The sequence below is a fragment of the Pelmatolapia mariae genome, linkage group LG16_19 (assembly GCF_036321145.2).
Source record: "Pelmatolapia mariae isolate MD_Pm_ZW linkage group LG16_19, Pm_UMD_F_2, whole genome shotgun sequence".
Taxonomy (NCBI): domain Eukaryota; kingdom Metazoa; phylum Chordata; class Actinopteri; order Cichliformes; family Cichlidae; genus Pelmatolapia; species Pelmatolapia mariae.
Genome location: NC_086241.1, coordinates 62,020,350 through 62,039,086, shown reverse-complemented (window position 1 = coordinate 62,039,086; position 18,737 = coordinate 62,020,350). Strand labels below are relative to the sequence as shown.

The window sequence follows — 18,737 nt, the reverse complement described above, 5'->3', positions numbered from 1 at the left end:
GTTACCACGGGAGACCGAGGGAAGCTACAGGCTCTGAGCACCCAAGGCAGCCAACATTAGCTGCGAAACATCGAATTTGAACTGTTTTTTAATATATTTGCTAATTTAACATACTTTATCTGCAGGGAATCTTTAAATCTGTGAGTCATGATGTTATGAACGTCTCTAGCTGACGGTAACAGTTTACCATTGGTCACTTAACACTAGCCGCTAACTAGCTAAGTCAGCAATCTATGCTAAAGTAATCGTTACATTCACCAAATGCTGGAGCCTGGAAATTTTAATGTACCTGTTATTTGTGTAGTGTAACATTATCGCCACAACCATGTTTATATACCTCAGCAAAAAGGTAAGTTCGCAGTTATCTGACACAGCTCACTGGCCACAAGTACGCCAGGAGGACGTAGTGTTGGGTAACAGTTATCTTCCGTGTCTTGTAGATCGCTATTCCCAATAATATCCATCTAAAATGTGTATCTTGGAACAAAGATCAAGGCTTCATCGCTTGCGGAGGAGACGATGGTCTTCTGAGAGTACTTAAGCTGGAGACTCAGACAGGTAAGATAGTTAAAAAGGTGCACGACTAACAGAGGCATGCACACAGAAAGATTTCTATATAGCTCAACCTGCACCTCAGAGAGGCCCTTTGATGGTTAGAGAAAGAGTAAACAATGATTTGCGTTAACGTTAACAAGTATAAACACGTGCAATTAGAATGACCAGGTGTCCTCTTTTTAATGTGCGACTGCAAGGTAACTAATGTAAGATTATCCTCCGAAACTAAAAATTTAGACAGCATCCCACCTTTTGATTGGCTTTACTGATCATGCCATACTCAAAGGCACTTTAATAATCTTTCTTTCCCATTTTGGCGCTCCATTCATCCTTCATCAATTTGTCTTGACCATGTCTACGTGAATAAATTGACTAATTGATGTTGCCATGTAACTGGTTGATAATATATTTATGTAAAAGGATAGTTGAATTGGTTTACCTAATGGGTGTACCTAAGAGCTGTTTTGCATAAATAACCTGCTTGTCACTGGTAGCATTACAGTATATTGATGTCACATTGTCACAGTGATGAATAACATCCCATACATTCAGCTGTGTGCATTTGTTGCAGTCCAAGTTGTTATGTAATGCAAAAGTGATTTGGATTTAAGGGATTTTGAAATGCTCTTAGAGCGTCGAGGAAATCGTTTTAAACTTTCATAATACTGTTGGCTCAGTTCTTGTGCCGCTATGTTCAGTCAACCTGCTGTTGTTAGTTAGGTCCACTGTTTCTTAATGTTTGAGAAAATGTGTGAAATGATTGATGAAATTAGTGTTTTTTTGTCTGCTGCATTTTGTAAGCCCTTTTTTTAAATTATGTTTTATTTTTCTTTATTCATTTATACCTTTGGACATTTATTGTATAATATTGTGATTTTATTCAATTCAGGGTCAGTTGGTGTACCTACATCAACAGGGCAAGAGACTAGGTATATCCTAAACAGGTTGCAAGTAAAAAAAAAAAAAAAAAGAGAAAAAACAAACAAAATGTTATCATGTTCAGCATCTTATGTCTTATTTTCTTCGTAGATCTTTTTGCATGATTTTTAAATCATTACTTTCATATTTACTTGTCCAAACCTTTTTTGGGAAACATGATTGTATATTTGCTAACCATTATAAACACCTCTGGAACTACAGTTACTTGGTGATGATCTGATCTCTTTTACCGCCCTTTGTAAACAGATGATGCTAAGCTTAAAGGTCTTGCTGCACCCAGTAACCTTTCAATGAACCAGACTTTAGAGGGACACAGTGGTGAGTTATTTTGCATTAAGAATTTTTTTGGCCAGTTTTAGTTATAGGATATTAGTATTCACAATTCTAAAATGAGACGTCAGAAAATGATCTAATATTCAATAACTGCCTCCCATGCAGGTGCAGTGCAAGTGGTCACGTGGAATGAACAGCATGAAAAGCTGACGACCAGTGATCAGAATGGACTCATCATTGTGTGGATGCTGTATAGAGGTGATTATTCCATCCAGCTTGTACTGCTGCTCCTGGTGCAGCAGTATAAGCAGAGACACCCAGACCTCCCTTTCCCTGACCACATGATAAAGCTCTTCCAGGAGAAGACTCAGGTGTTCCCAAGCTAGCCAAGTGTTGATTATGTTCATGTTGATGTAGCGTCTTCAGTGGGAGAAACGTTTAATCACTCATCTAAGTGACTTCTTCAGTCTCAGCTGACTGCAGGTTTCCCCAGGCTTATAAACAGTACATTTGCATAATGACTGAAACTAGCACCACTGACATACAAAGGACTGTGAGGTCCGTTTCTTGATCATTAATATGCAAATTGTCATGACCATCTGGCCGCTGTATCTGTGTTGTAGCGTCCTGGTGACACCCAGTTTGTGCTCCAGTGGATGATGAGAGTAAAACCTTAAATACTGATCCGTATGCGTTGGAAGTTGATCTCACAGCCCATTGTAGCCCACATCCTGCCAGTGTCTTCCAGGTAGCTTCCTTCAGAATCCCACTAGCTCGCCAATCTTCATAGGGCTCCTTCCACAATCTGGTTCAAACTTAGTTTCGAAATCATACACTAGCTCAGGTTCCTTTCTCACCAGATAGTTGAGATTTAACGTCCTTATAAGCAGTTTTAGTAATTGGGTAGCGAGCCATCAGAGCCTCTGAACCTGACATTGACCTTGGGTGTGACCTAGTCGACATGGCATCAGATAATATGCCCCCTCTTATGGGTGGTGGACCCACAGGAGAATGGGGCCGTGCATCCTTTGCGCTGGGCCCAGCCCATGTTGTCAGGTGGAAATGCTCAATTACGTACATTCACCCTGTGTCTGGGTACAGCCTGACTCAATGGTAACCACATGCCGGACAGAGTAAGTATGTCCGTAGTTCTTTTCTTCATTAGCATTATTTGATCATTACTGCATGCAGGCAAAATACAGAAACAGGTACAAAAAACAAAAAAACACCTCTTTAACATTTTTTTTTGGTCTATTAAGGTGCATGGTATGAAGAGATGATCAACAACAGGAACAAGTCAGTAGTGAGGAGCATGAGCTGGAATGCAGATGGTCAAAAGATCTGTATTGTGTATGAAGATGGGGCTGTCATTGTTGGATCTGTAGACGGTAAACTGCTGCTTACTTAACAAAAATAATATTTGTGGAATTTTCTGAGTATGTAAATATGAATATATCCTTTATTATATATCCTTATCTCTTAAGGAAATCGGATTTGGGGTAAGGAGCTAAAGGGAAGCCAGCTTGCTCATGTGGCATGGTCGCCAGACAGCAAGATACTCCTCTTCGGCATGGCAAATGGTGAAGTACACATCTATGACAATCAAGGAAACTTCATAGTAAGTTTGTAAGCTTAAATGGAAACAGTTTATTCTGTATGCTACTAGAATAGCTTTGCATGATTCACAGTTGAACATAATGCTGTTTTTTCTTATAGTTCCTTATAGTTGAGCAGATTAATGAATTGTCATAAACTCCAGTTTTCTAGCTACCTTAATTGTTTCCATCCCCATCTCTGCCTCTATTCCACTGTGATAAAGTATGACAGAAACTAGCATGACCATAAATAAACATGAAATCCAGCTGAGACTCGATATAAAACAAGTGCATATAAAAGTATTAAATAATGCAACTATAATATTTATTTTTTTTATTTTCCTGCACTGTGACTCAAGCAGAGGAAGGATATATGTTAACTCTTACTGACTCGTGTTGGCTTTCAGATGAAAATGACCATCAGCTGTCTTGCCAATGTGACTGGAGCTGTCAGTATAGCAGGTATCCACTGGTATGCAGGAAGCGGGGGTTACGTCGAGCCAGACTGTCCATGTCTCGCCATCTGTTTTGACAATGGAAGGTGTCAGATCATGCGTTATGAAAGCGACGAAAGTAAGCCACAAAAACAAAATTTAATTTCAAATTTTGTCACTCGTGTTAAATTAAACTTTTTTACAGTTCTTTTTTTTGGTCCTCATACCCCTTTTCTTCAGACCCAGTGTGCATTGATACTCTGATGAATGTGGTCAGTATCCAGTGGAACCACTGTGGCAGTGTGCTGGCAGTGGCCGGTTCCCTTCGAGGTGCAATGGAGAAAGAGTTCAATGTGGTGCAGTTCTACACTCCGTTTGGAGAGGTGAGCATTATGGCTTTGATATAAGATGGGATTTTGCTGTTCGATATATCATCTGGTACTGTCATTTGGATCCAGGTTAAGCATGCATGGGGAGCTGATATTGTTGGAAATCTTGGAGCAAAGTTCACTGATCAGAGGAGCCTGATTTTTGACTTACATAATTTTATCTAGACTTACAACACATTTTGTACTGCTTAGTACAATAATCAGTAATCCTCAGTAATCTGCGAAAGGGCAACAATATCAGCATGATCTCAGTACTGAGGAGAGTCTGTACCATAGAACGGATTGGGGTGGCTGTAGCTCAGGTGGTAGAGCAGGTCATCCACTGATCGGAAGGTTGGTGGTTCGATTCCTGGCTTCCCCTAGTCTACATGCCAAATATCCTTGGGCAAGATACTAACCCCAAATTGCTCTCCGATGCATCCATCGGAGTATGAATGTGTGTGAATGTTAGCTATGAAGCACTTAAAAAGATGTGCTTGTGCGAATGGGTGTGAATGGGTGACTGCACAAGTTGTGTAAAGTGCTTTGAGTGCTCAGATGAGTAGAAAAGCGCTATATAAGAACCAGTCCATTTACCATTTAATCGATAAAGAAGATTTTACTCTGCAGCAACAAGCAAACAAACCCACTACACCAAATTAGTTTGTCTTCAACCATTTCTCCTACAAATGCACACTTTTTTCTTTTAAGCTAGCTTTGTGTAGGGGACGGATGGGTCATTTCAAGAAAATAAGTTTACAGTTGAAACACTGAAACTGAAAAAACCTGAAAAAGATGAAAAACCACTCTTATTCATATACAAAAAATGGGCATTTCGTATTCCACAGGTCTGATGAGAGGGTCAGTTTATAAAGATAACAGTCTTCCTGCAAGACTCAAGACAGTGGAATTAGAACAGCAACTTTCTTTTTATTGTTGTTGTTGCTGTTGTTGTTTTGTGTTTTGTTTTGTTTGTTTTCACTTGCTTGTCAGCAGTGCAAACCAAACTCTGGATACAGATGTACAGGGACGATTCCAGGGAAGCAGCAGTGCAGTCTATTAGTCAGTCCCAGTGGGTGTTGGACTCCACCCACAAGAGTTTGTAATATGCACATTTTGCAAATTGTGTGGTTCTTTTGTATTCATCGAGTGTTGACCTCCAGCTTGCAGTGAGCTGGTTTGCACCTGAGTGTCTAGTGTCTGGAATTTCATTATCACCTCCAAGTGTGAGGCTATTGTTCTCAGCTGGAAAACAGTGGAGTGTCCATTTTGGGTTGGGAATGAGTTGCTGCTCCAAGTTAAGGACTGGGGTACAAGCCAGCAAGAGCTTGAGAGATGGATCGGTGCAGCATCAGCATTGTGGATGTGGATGCTGTATCAGTCTGTTTTGATGAGGAGAGTTAAAATGTATTCCTACTGTCACATTTGACCACTGTTGGTAGTTACTAAAGAATAAGGTCTGGATATCTTTGAAATAAGTGTCAGAAAATGGATAGACAGTGTTCTTAAAGACAGCCAAACACTGTCTTTTAACTATTTGCACATTTTGGACTGAAACCATTGTGATTACTGAGAAGAACTCTTTGGATGTTTGTACTTCACAGGTTTGGTTAGTTGAAGTGATATTAAAAAGTTGTGTGGACGTTTGATCTTTATAACAATAAACACCCAAATGATGACATTTCTTTCGTTAATGATCTTCTTTGTCTGTGCAGCATCTTAGAACTCTCAAAGTGCCTGGGAAGCAGATGTCAGGAGTTGCCTGGGAGGGAGGAGGGCTGCGCATTGCCCTGGCTGTGGAGTCCTTTATTTACTTTGCCAACATTAGACCAGATTATAAGGTACATGCCAACACATGTGACTCATGAAAAATGTCTTTTGCCCTGGTGAACATGGTGGTAAATCTCTAGGTTTATCATTGTTTGGAAGGTTTAATCTACTTTGATAGCTAAAACAGTAGAGCTAAGCAATCTATGATCATATGTCTGGGTTTAGCTGTATCTATCCATCCTTTTTCTGTCTTGTAACAGTGGGGATACTGCTGCAGCACGGTGGTGTACGCCTACACAAAGCCAGAACGCCAAGAGTACTGCGTGGTATTCTGGGACACTAAAAACAATGAGAAGTTTGTCAAGTATGTCAAAAGCTTGATGTCCATCACCACCTCTGGGGACTTCTGCATCCTGGCTAGCAAGGCAGATGACACCCAGCCTCAGGTATGAGCGCCTATAGATTACATGACCTTAAAGTGATAGTAGAAGCAACCAAAATACTGATAGATCTCTGCTGTTTTCAAACACTACAGACTACTTTAATACACAAATTACTACTCTGTATGACTTTAAAGGTACTTTTTGTAATTACCCTCTGCAGAATTTTACTGAAAAATGTGCCACCAGGGGGAAGCGTTTTACAAGTGGGTGTGTTCTGCTCTCTGATTTGTGCTATGGTGTAACTTTTGATATTACTTTTTAGCTTCTTACCAGGCTTTGCCTTTTCCTTGGCCACCATTGCAAATAAGAATATGTTAAATAAAGGTTGCCCAGACTTACAGTGCTAATTCTGTCTTCTGGTGCTATTTGGAAAAATACAGCCCTAGTTTAACTAGTTTATCTCTTCAACACACCACGTACATTTTGGAAGTAAAGTTTTAGATCTGTGACTTTACTATATGGTATTATTTCTTTAAATTGTGCTGATAATTTTTGTTATTTTTGAAAGTTTAAAAATAATTCTTAAACACAAGAATTTACAAAAAGTATCTTTAAGGTTCATACTGAAGGGCTGGGCGATATGGACCAAAAATTAGATGGATGGTTGGATAGAGAGAGAGAGTGAGAGAGAGAGAGAGAGGGTTTATGCGAATGCTATATTTAGAACATTTTCATGGCTTTACATGCCATCAGACAGGACTGATGGCACTCCGCTGACAGTCTTTGTCAATGAAAAGGAAAAAATTTGGGAGCTGTAAGTGTGCTGTAGCCTTGTTTGATTAATCAGTTTGTCAATTTTTGTCAGTTTGTGTGATTTACTTCAGTACCAAACTAATGATTTTTTGAGAGAGCAAGCTATTTGGAATGAGGAACATAGGGTAATTTTGAAACAAATGATTTTCCTTTTACCCAAGAAATCATAAAAACAAAGCAAGTTCAGAGCCCATAAGAAGCCAATTCATGCTCACCACTCAAGACTTGACAAAGCTCACCTAACTGGGCATAAAGAGGGAGATTTTATTCTGGCTCATTAGACCGACTTAGAGACACAGGGGAAACAAATGCTAACCACTCAAATTATCTAACCATAAGAGCCGCAAAACAAAGAGTTAATTTATACCCAGAGTTAAGTTATTTTAACAAAATTAAAAATGACATAAAAAAATATTTTAACAAGAACTTAAATATCACATGAACTAAACAGCATAAATCATTTTTACACTACACATTCCACATTGCATTTCCTATAAGGAATATTGAATGAGTTAAAGTAAATTAAGTTCTGAACATAGACAGATTAACATAAAGTTAACTTCTCTAATAGAACTCATGTAGATTCAATAAATGTCAGATGTAATGAGAATGTATAAAACAAATATTTTTTTTGTTACTTTGTTATTTCTGTTTTTATTTATTAATTGTTGTTTTTAAGTTTTTATGCAGTGTAACTAAGATAAAGATAATTAAAATGTGTTGTGTAGAGTATTGGTGCATAAAGTTACCAACTTTATAGTCTACAAATGTGGCCAGGGTTTAAACATGAATAAGGCACATGCCATTTTCTGAGCGATAAAAATGATTGTTTTTAATTCCTTGGCTTTGAAGAGTAATTTCCTTCTCAGTGTGTTCCAACTGCAAAACCTTGTTTTAAGTTATTATTTGTTGTTGGACCAGAACTTCAGGTTCTGAGAGTTAGATACAAGCACTGGTGATTCTTTACATTGGTATGAAATTATGTTGCTATATCTTTTAAAAATCAATATGTCGCCCAGCCATAGTTGTAGAGTTAGAGAAATCCAGCAACAGAGGTAATAAAAATAGTGGATTTGGAGTAGCGTGAGGATCACAAATGTTTCTCTGCTGTTTTGCCTCCTGTTTTTTCTAATCCGTCGCCACACAGGAGGATGCTGAGGTAGAATCTGCGAGTCATGGGAGGGTAATGTACAATTTAAAAGCTCACACCCCCAAAAAAGAGGACAATTTGTTATGACATAAAGTTTTAAATTGACCTGCAGAATAATGTCACTCCATTATGTGTTTTTCAGTATGTCCTGATTTTGTTCAACTCCATCGGGACACCACTTGACTCAAAATACATAGACATCGGTGAGTTTCATATGATGAGAAATACTTGTGGTGCAGCATTGGTATGATTAAGGCCACTGTTTGTCTTTAAGTCAGTGTGAGAGATCACACCACATTCACAGAGACATAGCTTACATCCTACCTCCAGCCACCCAGTTTCCTTTAGCACTGAGCACTGGCTGCCTTTATGTTGCTCAGTGGGCTTTGCATATCCCAACTTGATAAACAGTGTTAAATGAAGTGTGTCAGAGCTGACACTGTTAGATTCACACAGTCCCATGCTGTTATATATTTTAATCTTCTTCCTCATGTGATGCTCACTTTTTTATTTCTTCAGATCCAATGTTTGTTACCATGACTAAAACCCACGTTATCGCTGCATCCAAAGAAGCTTTCTACATGTGGCAGTACAGAGTGGCAAAAAAACTGACCGCCCTGGAGATCAACCAAGTGACAAGAACAAAGAAGGAGGGAAGGGAAAGGTGAGCTCACATGTTGCAAACTGGTCACGAGGACTGGACGGGTATAGAACAAAGCCAGGTATTCGCCAGATAGTAAATCATGGAAAGATACGGGAAGGCCAGGTCACCACAGTGTTAGAATCTGTGAGCCAGTGGATGAAACCACAGGTTTACTGTCTCACTGTTGGTGTGTGAGACTTGATAATGTCAGTGCAATGAAAAGGCTTCATTCATGTGAGTTTCCAGACCGGCGGCTTAGTGTGAACTAATGTTCTGCCAGATCTATCCTAACACCTGGATTACAAGTCACGTCAGGTGAACTAGAAGCTGTTTGCTTGTCTGGCTGTCTGTCTCTGCGGCTCCTTCTCATGTGTTCTGACTTCCTGCACCTCCAGGGTCTATCACATCGACAGCACTCCATCTGGAGCTAGTGACACCAGCCCAGATTTCACAAAGGCCTTCACAGTAAGAACGTTGTGTATCTCCTGTCTTACATTTCAATAAAGTGACACTTCTTCTGTTCTAAACTTAACATTTATTATCTGATTACATTCAAATTAAACACTCTTATCTCTGAACTCTCAAGTGTTTCTGTTAATGCAATTAAAATATACAGATAAATGGCTTTAAAAGTACTTATTTAACTACTGACTGGTGAGAAAAGGATATTTTTTATAATTTAAAGATGGATTATTGTGATTCTTACGTTGTGTATGTGCACTTTTGTTTTATTTCAGGCAACTCGAGATCCCATCTGTTGCATTACAGCTACAGATAAGACCCTGATTGTGGTATGTACAAACCTGAATTTATAAAAGATGCACATGAACAAAAATACAGACCGCAGAAACTTAACAACCTCACACACCCAAACACAGCTGATTAAAGCTGTAACTATTGCATGTGAATTGTGTGCCTCCTTTCCCTCCGTCTCGTGCTCAGCCTCCCCAAGTAAAGTCTGAATGTGAAAACATTTCTTCATAGTTAAACAAATATTAACCAGAGTTTTCTTTAGTCTGAGAGGCTGGTCTGTAACATGATTAAGCTAGCTATAACTGGAGTTGATTCATATGAATATGTTGTTTTATATGTTTTTTATATAATTTGTATGTGAATATTCATATTTTCTTTGCTTGCTGTATCCACGTCAGTCTGGCAATGAACCATATAATGGAATCAAGAGTAAAATAACTGTGTGTACGTCTTCACAGGGTCGTGAGTCTGGGACCCTCCACAGATACAGTCTCCCAAATGTTGTTCTCGTCCAGAAGTACACTTTGAACAACAGAGCCCATTATCTCTCCCTAAACTGCAACTCAAGGTAAGTGTTGGTGTTTTATGGTGTTACGGGTCAGCACCAGTAACAGGTGTGCTTTACTGAGTAATTTTAGGTTGTATTTTTGAGTCTAATGTCGTCGTGTATAATGCTTATTTTTCTTCAGTCGTCTGGCCATAATTGACATCGCGGGCATTATGACTCTGTTGGATCTGGAAGTTCACACTTCCACAGATAATGGGACAGGAAACCAGCCATCCACAGGAGATCCATCTAAGTTTGAGCGCAAAGATGTTTGGGACATGAAGTGGGCGAATGATAACCCCGATCTGTTTGCTATGATGGAGAAGACCAGGATGTATGTTTTTAGAAACTTAGACCCAGAGGTGAGTCCCCAAACAGTATGCCTGATGTACAGCTCCAACTTAGACTGCACTAACATTAATGTTATTCTTAGTGAGGGTAATTTGTTTATATAAAAAACAGGAACCCATCCAAACATCTGGATACATCTGCAACTTTGAAGATCTGGAAATCAAATCTGTCCTACTTGATGAAATCATGAAGGTAAATGTCTGAAACAAGTTGCATGAAGCCCAAACATAATATGTAATGCAGTCATATTTATTTTTGACTATCTTTACTCAAGTATGTCTGTTTTTGAAAGACTATAAGATGTTAAGGGTGAATATGTAGGCATTTTATTTGGAAAGTTCAGTGCTAGCTAGCTAATCTTGACTCATCTCAGCCCACTCGGACAGGTCGGGTTTAACAGGTCTCCACATCATTCATATGCCTTTCCAGTGAGTTCCTCATCCTGCACTCAGTCTATAGTTCAATCGCCCTGCGTAGGAGCTGATGACAGTAGTTCTCACTTGCTCTGCAAACTGCACAGACCATTACTCTAACTGCTGCAGGTTCTGGTCAGGCTGACCAACAGCAGTCTGACACTGTGACCTTGGCAATCATCTGAATTATTGACTATGCCATGGCTCCAACGACTGAAATTTCAAAATAAAATATTTGACACTGCTATTCTTAATTATCATTTAAATAAGGAATATTCCATTACAGGATCCAGAGAGACCAAACAAAGACAACCTCATCAACTTTGAAATCCGCTCCCTGAGAGACAGTCGGGCACTGATTGAAAAAGTGGGCATTGAAGAAGCTTCGCAGTTCATTGAAGACAATCCTCATCCAAGACTTTGGTAATTAAAAAACTTTCCACCTCTGTTCTTAATTCAGTATTGTTTTTTTTTAAATATATATATGTAGTAATCAAGTCTTTATTTTATCCTTTTCATTCTTTCAGTGTTCTGCTATAATTTCCTTTTGCAGTGATTAAATTTTCTTTGCATGTTTTGGTGCTACATTATTTCTGTAAGCCAAAGAACACTCTCCTTTCTAAATCCACCAGGCGTCTGCTTGCTGAGGCAGCCCTCCAGAAACTGGACCTTAAGACGGCTGAGCAGGCTTTTGTCCGTTGCAAAGACTATCAGGGCATTGAGTTTGTCAAGCGCCTGGGAAACTTGCAGAGCGAGCCAATGAAACAGGCTGAAGTGGCGGCTTACTTCAGCAGGTTTGAGGAAGCTGAACGCATGTACCTGGATATGGATCGCAGGTACAGTGGCTTTTTCTGGTATCCAAAAAAAATCTCCCTACTACCTCCCCATGCTAATAATTCACTTCACTAAATTTCCTGTAGTGAAGTGAATTATTAATGTTGCTCCAGTACATATTTCTTCCCCCGTCCTGTGAAATATGGTTCAAAATGACCATGTCTGTCACTGCAGGGATCTCGCTATCAGTCTCAGGATCAAGCTTGGAGACTGGTTCAAAGTGTTGGCTCTGCTCAAAAGTGGTTCTGGGGACAGCGACGATGCTCTACTTGAACAAGCCAACAATGCCATCGGAGACTACTATGCTGACAGACAGAAGTGGTATTGAAGTTTTATTCACCCCTTCTTTCTGAGGTTGTTGATTCTCTTAGTTTACTCAGTGTGAAATGTTACTTTTTACAATCTAATCTTCAAGTGTTACTGGTTTCATTTTTTCATTTTTTAACTTATGATACATGCCCACAGAGTCTGTCATTTTCATCCTTCATCCTTTATAGTCTATCAAATCAGATCTACAGTGCATTCATTTGTACAGATGGGATGAGGTGGCCAGTTCTCAGTTGAATAAAGTTGAACTTCAGGCTACTTTATGCAAACTAGAGGTGTCCTGTGTAACCGAGTGCCTCTGGATACCTGCAGACAACTTTTAACACATATGCAGCCACTTCATGTAAATAATGAAGTGTCTGCTAAGATGTTATGTTAGGCCTTTTTAATCTGATCCTGAACAGAATGTAATTGAGGAAGACATTACTCGAAATACACATAAAAGGGTCTGCGTCGACTGCTCCTGTATGCCAGCCATGAGGAGAGGTGTCTATCTGGTCATCAGCTGTTAGACCTCAAATTGTGGCTCTGACCTCTGTTGTTTGTGATTATTCCTTTTAGAGATGATGTGCTGCTGTCATACAGTCATCAGATGTGTCTGTCAGTCTGAACAGCTGGCTCAGTCTCACTCGGAGAACACTGGATTTAAGAGCTGACTGAACTGGCATGTAGTGACTATTGTTTCACTTTCAGATTCATTGTCAGCTGATTGTTTACTGCTGTGCAGGAGAGTGTCTAATATTTTCACATCTTTTATGTTTCGTAAAGCATTTTTAACTCGTTATCCAAGTACACTCTTTGTTGGAGAAAATTGTTGGGAAAACATTTGATTTAATCTGAAGCACTCGAACTCTTGGTTGGTGAAATGATCAGCTGGATTGGGAGAGAAGTGCAGAGAACAGCTGCAGCTTTTTTTCCCTTTTTTTTTTAAACTTTAAATATGATTTCTTTTCAAGGGTCAGTGCTGTGCAGTACTATATTAAGGGTCGTAACCAGGAGAGACTCGCCGAATGCTACTACATGCTAGAGGACTACGATGGCCTTGAACGTTTGACCGCCGCTCTGCCAGAGAATCATAAGCTGTTACCGGTGAATCAGATGCTCTTGGATCAAATATATATATATGTATATAGATGTACGGTGCCAGTTTCTTTAAATATGTTACCTTAAATCACAATCAGTCTTCAACATCTTTTCTATATTTATGCTGTAGGAGATCGGTCAGATGTTTGCTACAGTGGGCATGTGCGAACAGGCTGTGAACGCCTACCTGAAGTGCAACCAGCCCAAAGCTGCCGTCGATACGTGTGTCCATCTGAACCAGGTGAGAGGTGGAAAGAAAAACTTTGGCGCCACAATTTCTGAGCAACGCTGAGTGATTTACAGTCAGTGAGCCTCCTGCTGTCTTCCCACTCCCAACCTATGCCTGAGTGATATTTAGCTCAGGGGTGTGAATGCTTATCTCAAAGTCACTGGACTCTTCCAGTGTAAATGTTGGCCCAGGAAAATAGGAACGACACCTGAAAAACCAAGGATGGAGCTGTCTTACAGGTAGATTTAGTTTAAAGGGTGTTAAATCTGTGTTTTATTGGCGGTCTCCTCTTCTAAAAGAATATGTCATTAGGAGCCCCAGCTTCCTTCCTTAAGGGCGGTTTCTCCTGCTGTGTTAATGCTGCACATTTGACAACAAAACAGGCAAGCTGTCAACTACTTTGCCTGTAACCATCTTGTTGTCTTAGACCCCAGATCTCTGAAAAACACAGTGTTTGTGCCTAAATTGTCCAGATCTGCTCTCCAAACCCGTCACGACACACTGCTGTTGCTTTTGTGACAAGATAATTAAGAACAGCAGTGTTACATCCGAGTAATGCCCATTGGGTTTGGGATATTAGTTGCAGTTCTAACATGGATTCATGTTAAACACTGTGATTTCTCATAATAATTATAGAAATATATTATTTTTAAATGACCATTTTCTCTCTAAATTTTTTTTTCTTATGGTTTAATCATACATTTACAAAAACAAAAAACTTTTGCCCATGAGAGATTCAGTTCTGATCATTCTTTTTGTGACAGATACATACTGAAAATCTCAACACTCCCCAGAAATAATAGCTTATTGTAATCTCCCTGCTGGGAGGCATTGTACACAGAGGGCCAACACAGAGAGACAAACAACCAATAGTCATTTTCACACTTACAGGCAATTTGGAAACACTAATTTACTTATCTTGATGAACATGAACAACGTCTGACAGTAGTAGGCAGTACCTGGAGGAAGCTCGCACCCACATGAAAAAGATGATAAAAAGACATATTTACTTCTTTTTTTTTTGTATTGAATGTTTTTCCTGCAGTGGAACAAAGCAGTGGAACTTGCCAGGACACACAATATGAAGGAGATTAAATCTCTCCTTTCAAAATATGCGTCACATCTTTTGGAGAAGAACAAAACTCTGGAGGCAGTGGAGCTGTATCGAAAAGCTCACCATTTTCTTGATGCAGCCAAACTCATGTTTAAGGTAAGCCAACATTCTTATTCATGTAAACCAGCTTTATAGATTAATTTGATTAATTTTAAACACATATATAATTTTTATTTTGCTGTATGTTTTCATTAACAAGTTAGGTCCTACATTTAATATGGACTTAAATTAGAAAGTCCTTAAAAAGTTAAATGTACCATGCCTTTACTCACACTTTGCCTCAAGTTTGTCAAACTTGCCTCAAGTTTGCCAAAGTGTATTAACTCTTTACGCCTTGAAAGCCTACTAGGAGCAGCCCTTAACGATATTTCCTGAATGGTTCCTGTCATATTTCAGGCTTTTTTATAAAACAAAATGACTGGGTTTGCATGAGATGTCAGTGAGGGTGGTCTCTGCTTGTGCAGCTACGTTTGGAAAAAAAAGAGAAACTAAAGGTCGTCAGATCACGTTTTTATTGAGGTCATCAAATATTATCTTTTTGGGAAAAGAGTTAACAAATAAAGATTCTGGTTCGTTCCATGAAAGATCAGTCAGTGCTTTGCAAATTATGTTGACACAGAACAAATCACATCTGGAAGATAAGCCTGGTATAAACTTGAAATAAAGCAAATAAATTATAATACTTGTTGATGTAAAACATTTGCAAAAGTTCTGAAAACATGTTTTCACTTTGTCACTTTACGTAACTGAGTGTAGGTTGCTGAGAAAGAAAAATACATTTGTGAAAGTGTAGCTTATGTTTGCAGATAGCAGATGAGGAGGCAAAGAAAAGGACACGACCTCTGAGGGTGAAGAAGCTCTACGTGCTGGCAGCACACCTAGTGGAAAATTACCACAAGCAGGTGAAGACGTCACAGCAGAGCAAAGGCAAAGGAAAGAAGACGGAGGTAAACCATGTACACACGTACTATTCCAAATCTTTCCAGTGCATTAGACATTTTTCTGCAGTAACTGTTTGAATAAATTGTTTGTGATATGTTTCAGAGAAAAGAGTCATTCTTGTGCTTATGTGGAAAGACGTCATTTGTTTATGTACAGAGGTTTGTGTTCATATCATTGTGTGTATCTTTGTCTGTAATTAGGCGACGCATGCACTTGCTAGCCTGCTGGAGGAAGATGCAACATCTGCAGACAATCGCATTGTGGACAATGCCTGGCGAGGAGCGGAGGCATATCACTTCTTCCTGCTCGCTCAGAGGCAGCTGTACGATGGCTACTTGGAGAATGCCATGCGCACAGGTGCCAAATCACTCCTGTAGTACTTATTATATTACTTATATTATATAATCATACTTTATATAATAACATATACAAATTGGTTTACCTTTTTTGTTTTTCTCTCCAAAATGTGAGAATTTTCTGCTTCTCTGTTTAAAAAACTGATGCAAATGAACTTGGTTTTGTACTGTAAGTTGAATACAAAAAACCAACAAGAACCCTTTCTGCTGTTCTGTTTCTGCTGCTTTAATCTGCTGAATTCTTAAACTGTACAAAATTGAGAGACAGTGAAAATATTTTTTTCTTGACTACACGAGCATTTTTGCATGTTTTGTACTGTTCTTTGTGTCTTTTAAACAGTGTGTTAGGGCTAAGCAATTAACCAAATGTCTATTTCATGATTTCCATATGCTCCAGCGGTGTGATGAAAAAATCATTGTGTTAAATTTTTCCCATTTTCCCTTTCAGCTTTTTTCTTTACAGCTCATTTCCTTTACTTCTGTTCAATTTTTTGGACCACCAGTGTGGCCCAAAATAACTGTAGTTATTATTTGCTTATTTAATAATGGTCATAATTGAGAAACTCTCATTTAGTGTAACATATTTCAGGACTGCTTATTAGGCTAAAATGTTGCCCTGTTAATCTAAATCTCATTATAGCTAATGGGGCGTTGCCAGGAGATTCCCAGTTGGCATGAGGAACGGCCATCAAAAGCAGCAATATTATAAAAAACAGGAATGAGTTTACAGAACTCACCTTCTCTCTGTCACGCTTACCTATAGACCTTTATGCTCTCGCCACAGTGTCCCTAAAGGTGCACAAAGGCTTGCCCTTCTCTCTCTAAGCAAGACGTGGAGTGTCTACAGTACATGCTTCTCTACACATAAGTTTGGACAAGTCATCAGGTGTAATGGATTGTCAAAGGAAAGGTGTAAGCAACAGGGAGAGATTAAGGAAAGAGATGCAGCTGAAAAATAAGTGCCATCTAACAATGGATTTTTCACAAACGTGCATAGCAAAGGGCAGATGGTGGAGAGACTAAGGGGAGAACTCTTCAGTCATAAGCACAAGTTAAAAATGAGTTGTTGCTTTTTGTTTTTTTATATTGCTGTGGCATATGTTCAATTTCATGTGTTTATGTCGTTTTTCGATTCTTTTTTGAAACACTGTGTTTTGTGAGAAGCAAATCATTTTCCTGGTCACGTGTGCTGGCCTTTCATAGATCTTGACATGGAGCTGATTGGTCATATGTCTACAGTGTAAACATTCTTTGCATAGATAAGCATATTTTTACCAGATATGCAAAAAGTTCTTTTGGTTAACCGTAATCCTTCTTCTAAATTTAACATTAATCATCAGCTGCAGTGAAGCCACTTAGCCTCGATTTATGAAGGAACGATCGCAGATCAGTGCCTTGGGAAATGATCAATTTTATTTTTTCATTTACATATCTTTTGGTCTTTGGCGGGTTTGTAATTTCACTTTTCCTATACTCAGCATAAGCCTGACTTTTCACTATTTATTATTAATTAATTTTGTTTTTGTTTTTTTAAAGCTCTTCACCTGCGTGACTATGAGGACGTGATCCCTCCTGTGGACATCTATTCTCTGCTTGCTGTCTGCTCTGCAGCCAACCATGCCTTTGGCACCTGCTCACAGGCCTTTATTAAGCTGGAATCCCTGGAGAGTCTTGATCCTGAACAGCGGCAGGCCTATGAGGATCTGGCCTTGGAGATCTTTACGAAGCACAGCCCAAAGGACAGTCGCATGATTGAGTGGAACGCATCATCAGAGGGGTGAGATTTATCGCTAATTAACTTCAAAGTTGTAAAAATTATGTCTAGATGTAAACTTTTTTATTTTATTTTACTGTTATGTTGATTTTGGCGATGATAGTTGAAAGATATGGTGGAGTGTAAAGTTTGTAGCTGGTTAGTTGATTAGCAAGCTTCATGTCTGAGCAATGCAGTGCAATGAACAGATACAGTTACCTTGTAATTACTGCAAAGTAACCAACAAGGGAAGTCTGTGAGGACTAGTGGTCATTAGAGGAACTGCAGCTATTAGCCCCAAATGTTGTGTTGTGATTCATCTCCTTAGGTTTATGAAATAAACTAAATCTAGAACTACAAAACGAGAAAACAGCCACGACTCAAAACCAGAACCGAAGTTAAACACATTTAAAATGGAGCACCGAAAGCAGGGATCAGTGGCCTCTGCAAAACTTCTTGTCTTCCCTTTGTAGCCCTTTTACTGGTGCATTGTTTTGATGACAGTATGACCTGAAGCAGCTTTCTGTCTTTGTTTTTTTTTCTCCTTATTTTGTCAGGATGGAGGAAAGATTTCGCACTTGCATCGTGACTGGTCTGCCTGTCCAGGAGTACAGCTGTTGGATTTGCAGTGTGTGCAAACACTGCGCTCATGATCAAGAAATCAGCAAGTATAACTGCTGCCCGCTGTGCCACACTCCTATACTGTAAAAGGAGAATAAAAGATGAGAAAATATAAGTTATTTTCATAGAGAACAGAGAAATGTTAAATCATTTTAACTACTTTCAGGCTTAAAGTTTAAAGTTAAAGTTCCTGAACAGGCAGCTACAGAGGAGCTACCAAAACAAGATTCACCCTAATATTTGACTTTTACTATAAACAGTGTAAAATACTTAGGTTCTTTGTATCTATTTTCACGTAAATAAATAATTCTGTTAATAAAATGGCTTAAGATGTTTCTTTGTTCAACCGGGAGGAGATGCCAATGCTGAACCATGTTGAAAAGATTATCTCTTGGCTGGGCCGGTGTCCTCACAGAAGAGCTGGAGAAGGTGGCCGGGGAATGGGAAGTGTGGGCATCTCTTGTGTTAAACTGCTGACTTCATGACCTGGA

The 18,737-nt window shown here is 39.1% G+C and overlaps 1 protein-coding gene across 2 annotated transcripts; it reads left to right on the top strand.

Moving 5' to 3' along the window:
- The first annotated feature begins 10 nt into the window (after nt 1-10).
- wdr35 (WD repeat domain 35) lies at nt 11-18,544 on the top strand. Of its 2 annotated transcripts, XM_063498625.1 has the most exons (28): nt 11-349; nt 441-558; nt 1,741-1,812; nt 1,933-2,025; nt 3,027-3,155; nt 3,252-3,385; nt 3,770-3,935; nt 4,037-4,179; nt 5,880-6,005; nt 6,195-6,380; nt 8,278-8,313; nt 8,423-8,483; nt 8,800-8,944; nt 9,319-9,388; nt 9,661-9,714; nt 10,135-10,244; nt 10,366-10,585; nt 10,686-10,766; nt 11,274-11,410; nt 11,620-11,823; nt 11,996-12,142; nt 13,105-13,237; nt 13,362-13,472; nt 14,506-14,670; nt 15,381-15,521; nt 15,717-15,873; nt 17,409-17,649; nt 18,183-18,544. In XM_063498625.1, the coding sequence occupies exons 1-28, from the start codon at nt 326-328 to the stop codon at nt 18,331-18,333; spliced, it is 3,555 nt and encodes a 1,184-aa protein (XP_063354695.1). In that variant the 5' UTR covers nt 11-325; the 3' UTR covers nt 18,334-18,544. The 2 variants fall into 2 exon arrangements, with proteins under 2 accessions (XP_063354695.1, XP_063354696.1); XM_063498626.1 differs by lacking the exon at nt 8,278-8,313.
- Nucleotides 18,545-18,737: the final 193 nt, after the last annotated feature.

Excerpts from the sequence above, each read along its gene's own strand:
- wdr35 (XM_063498625.1), top strand. The coding sequence starts at position 326 with ATGTTTATATACCTCAGCAAAAAG. Across the intron at positions 350-440 it reads TTATATACCTCAGCAAAAAG|ATCGCTATTCCCAATAATAT; the intron begins GTAAGTTCGCAG and ends CGTGTCTTGTAG. Across the intron at positions 10,767-11,273 it reads TACTTGATGAAATCATGAAG|GATCCAGAGAGACCAAACAA; the intron begins GTAAATGTCTGA and ends ATTCCATTACAG.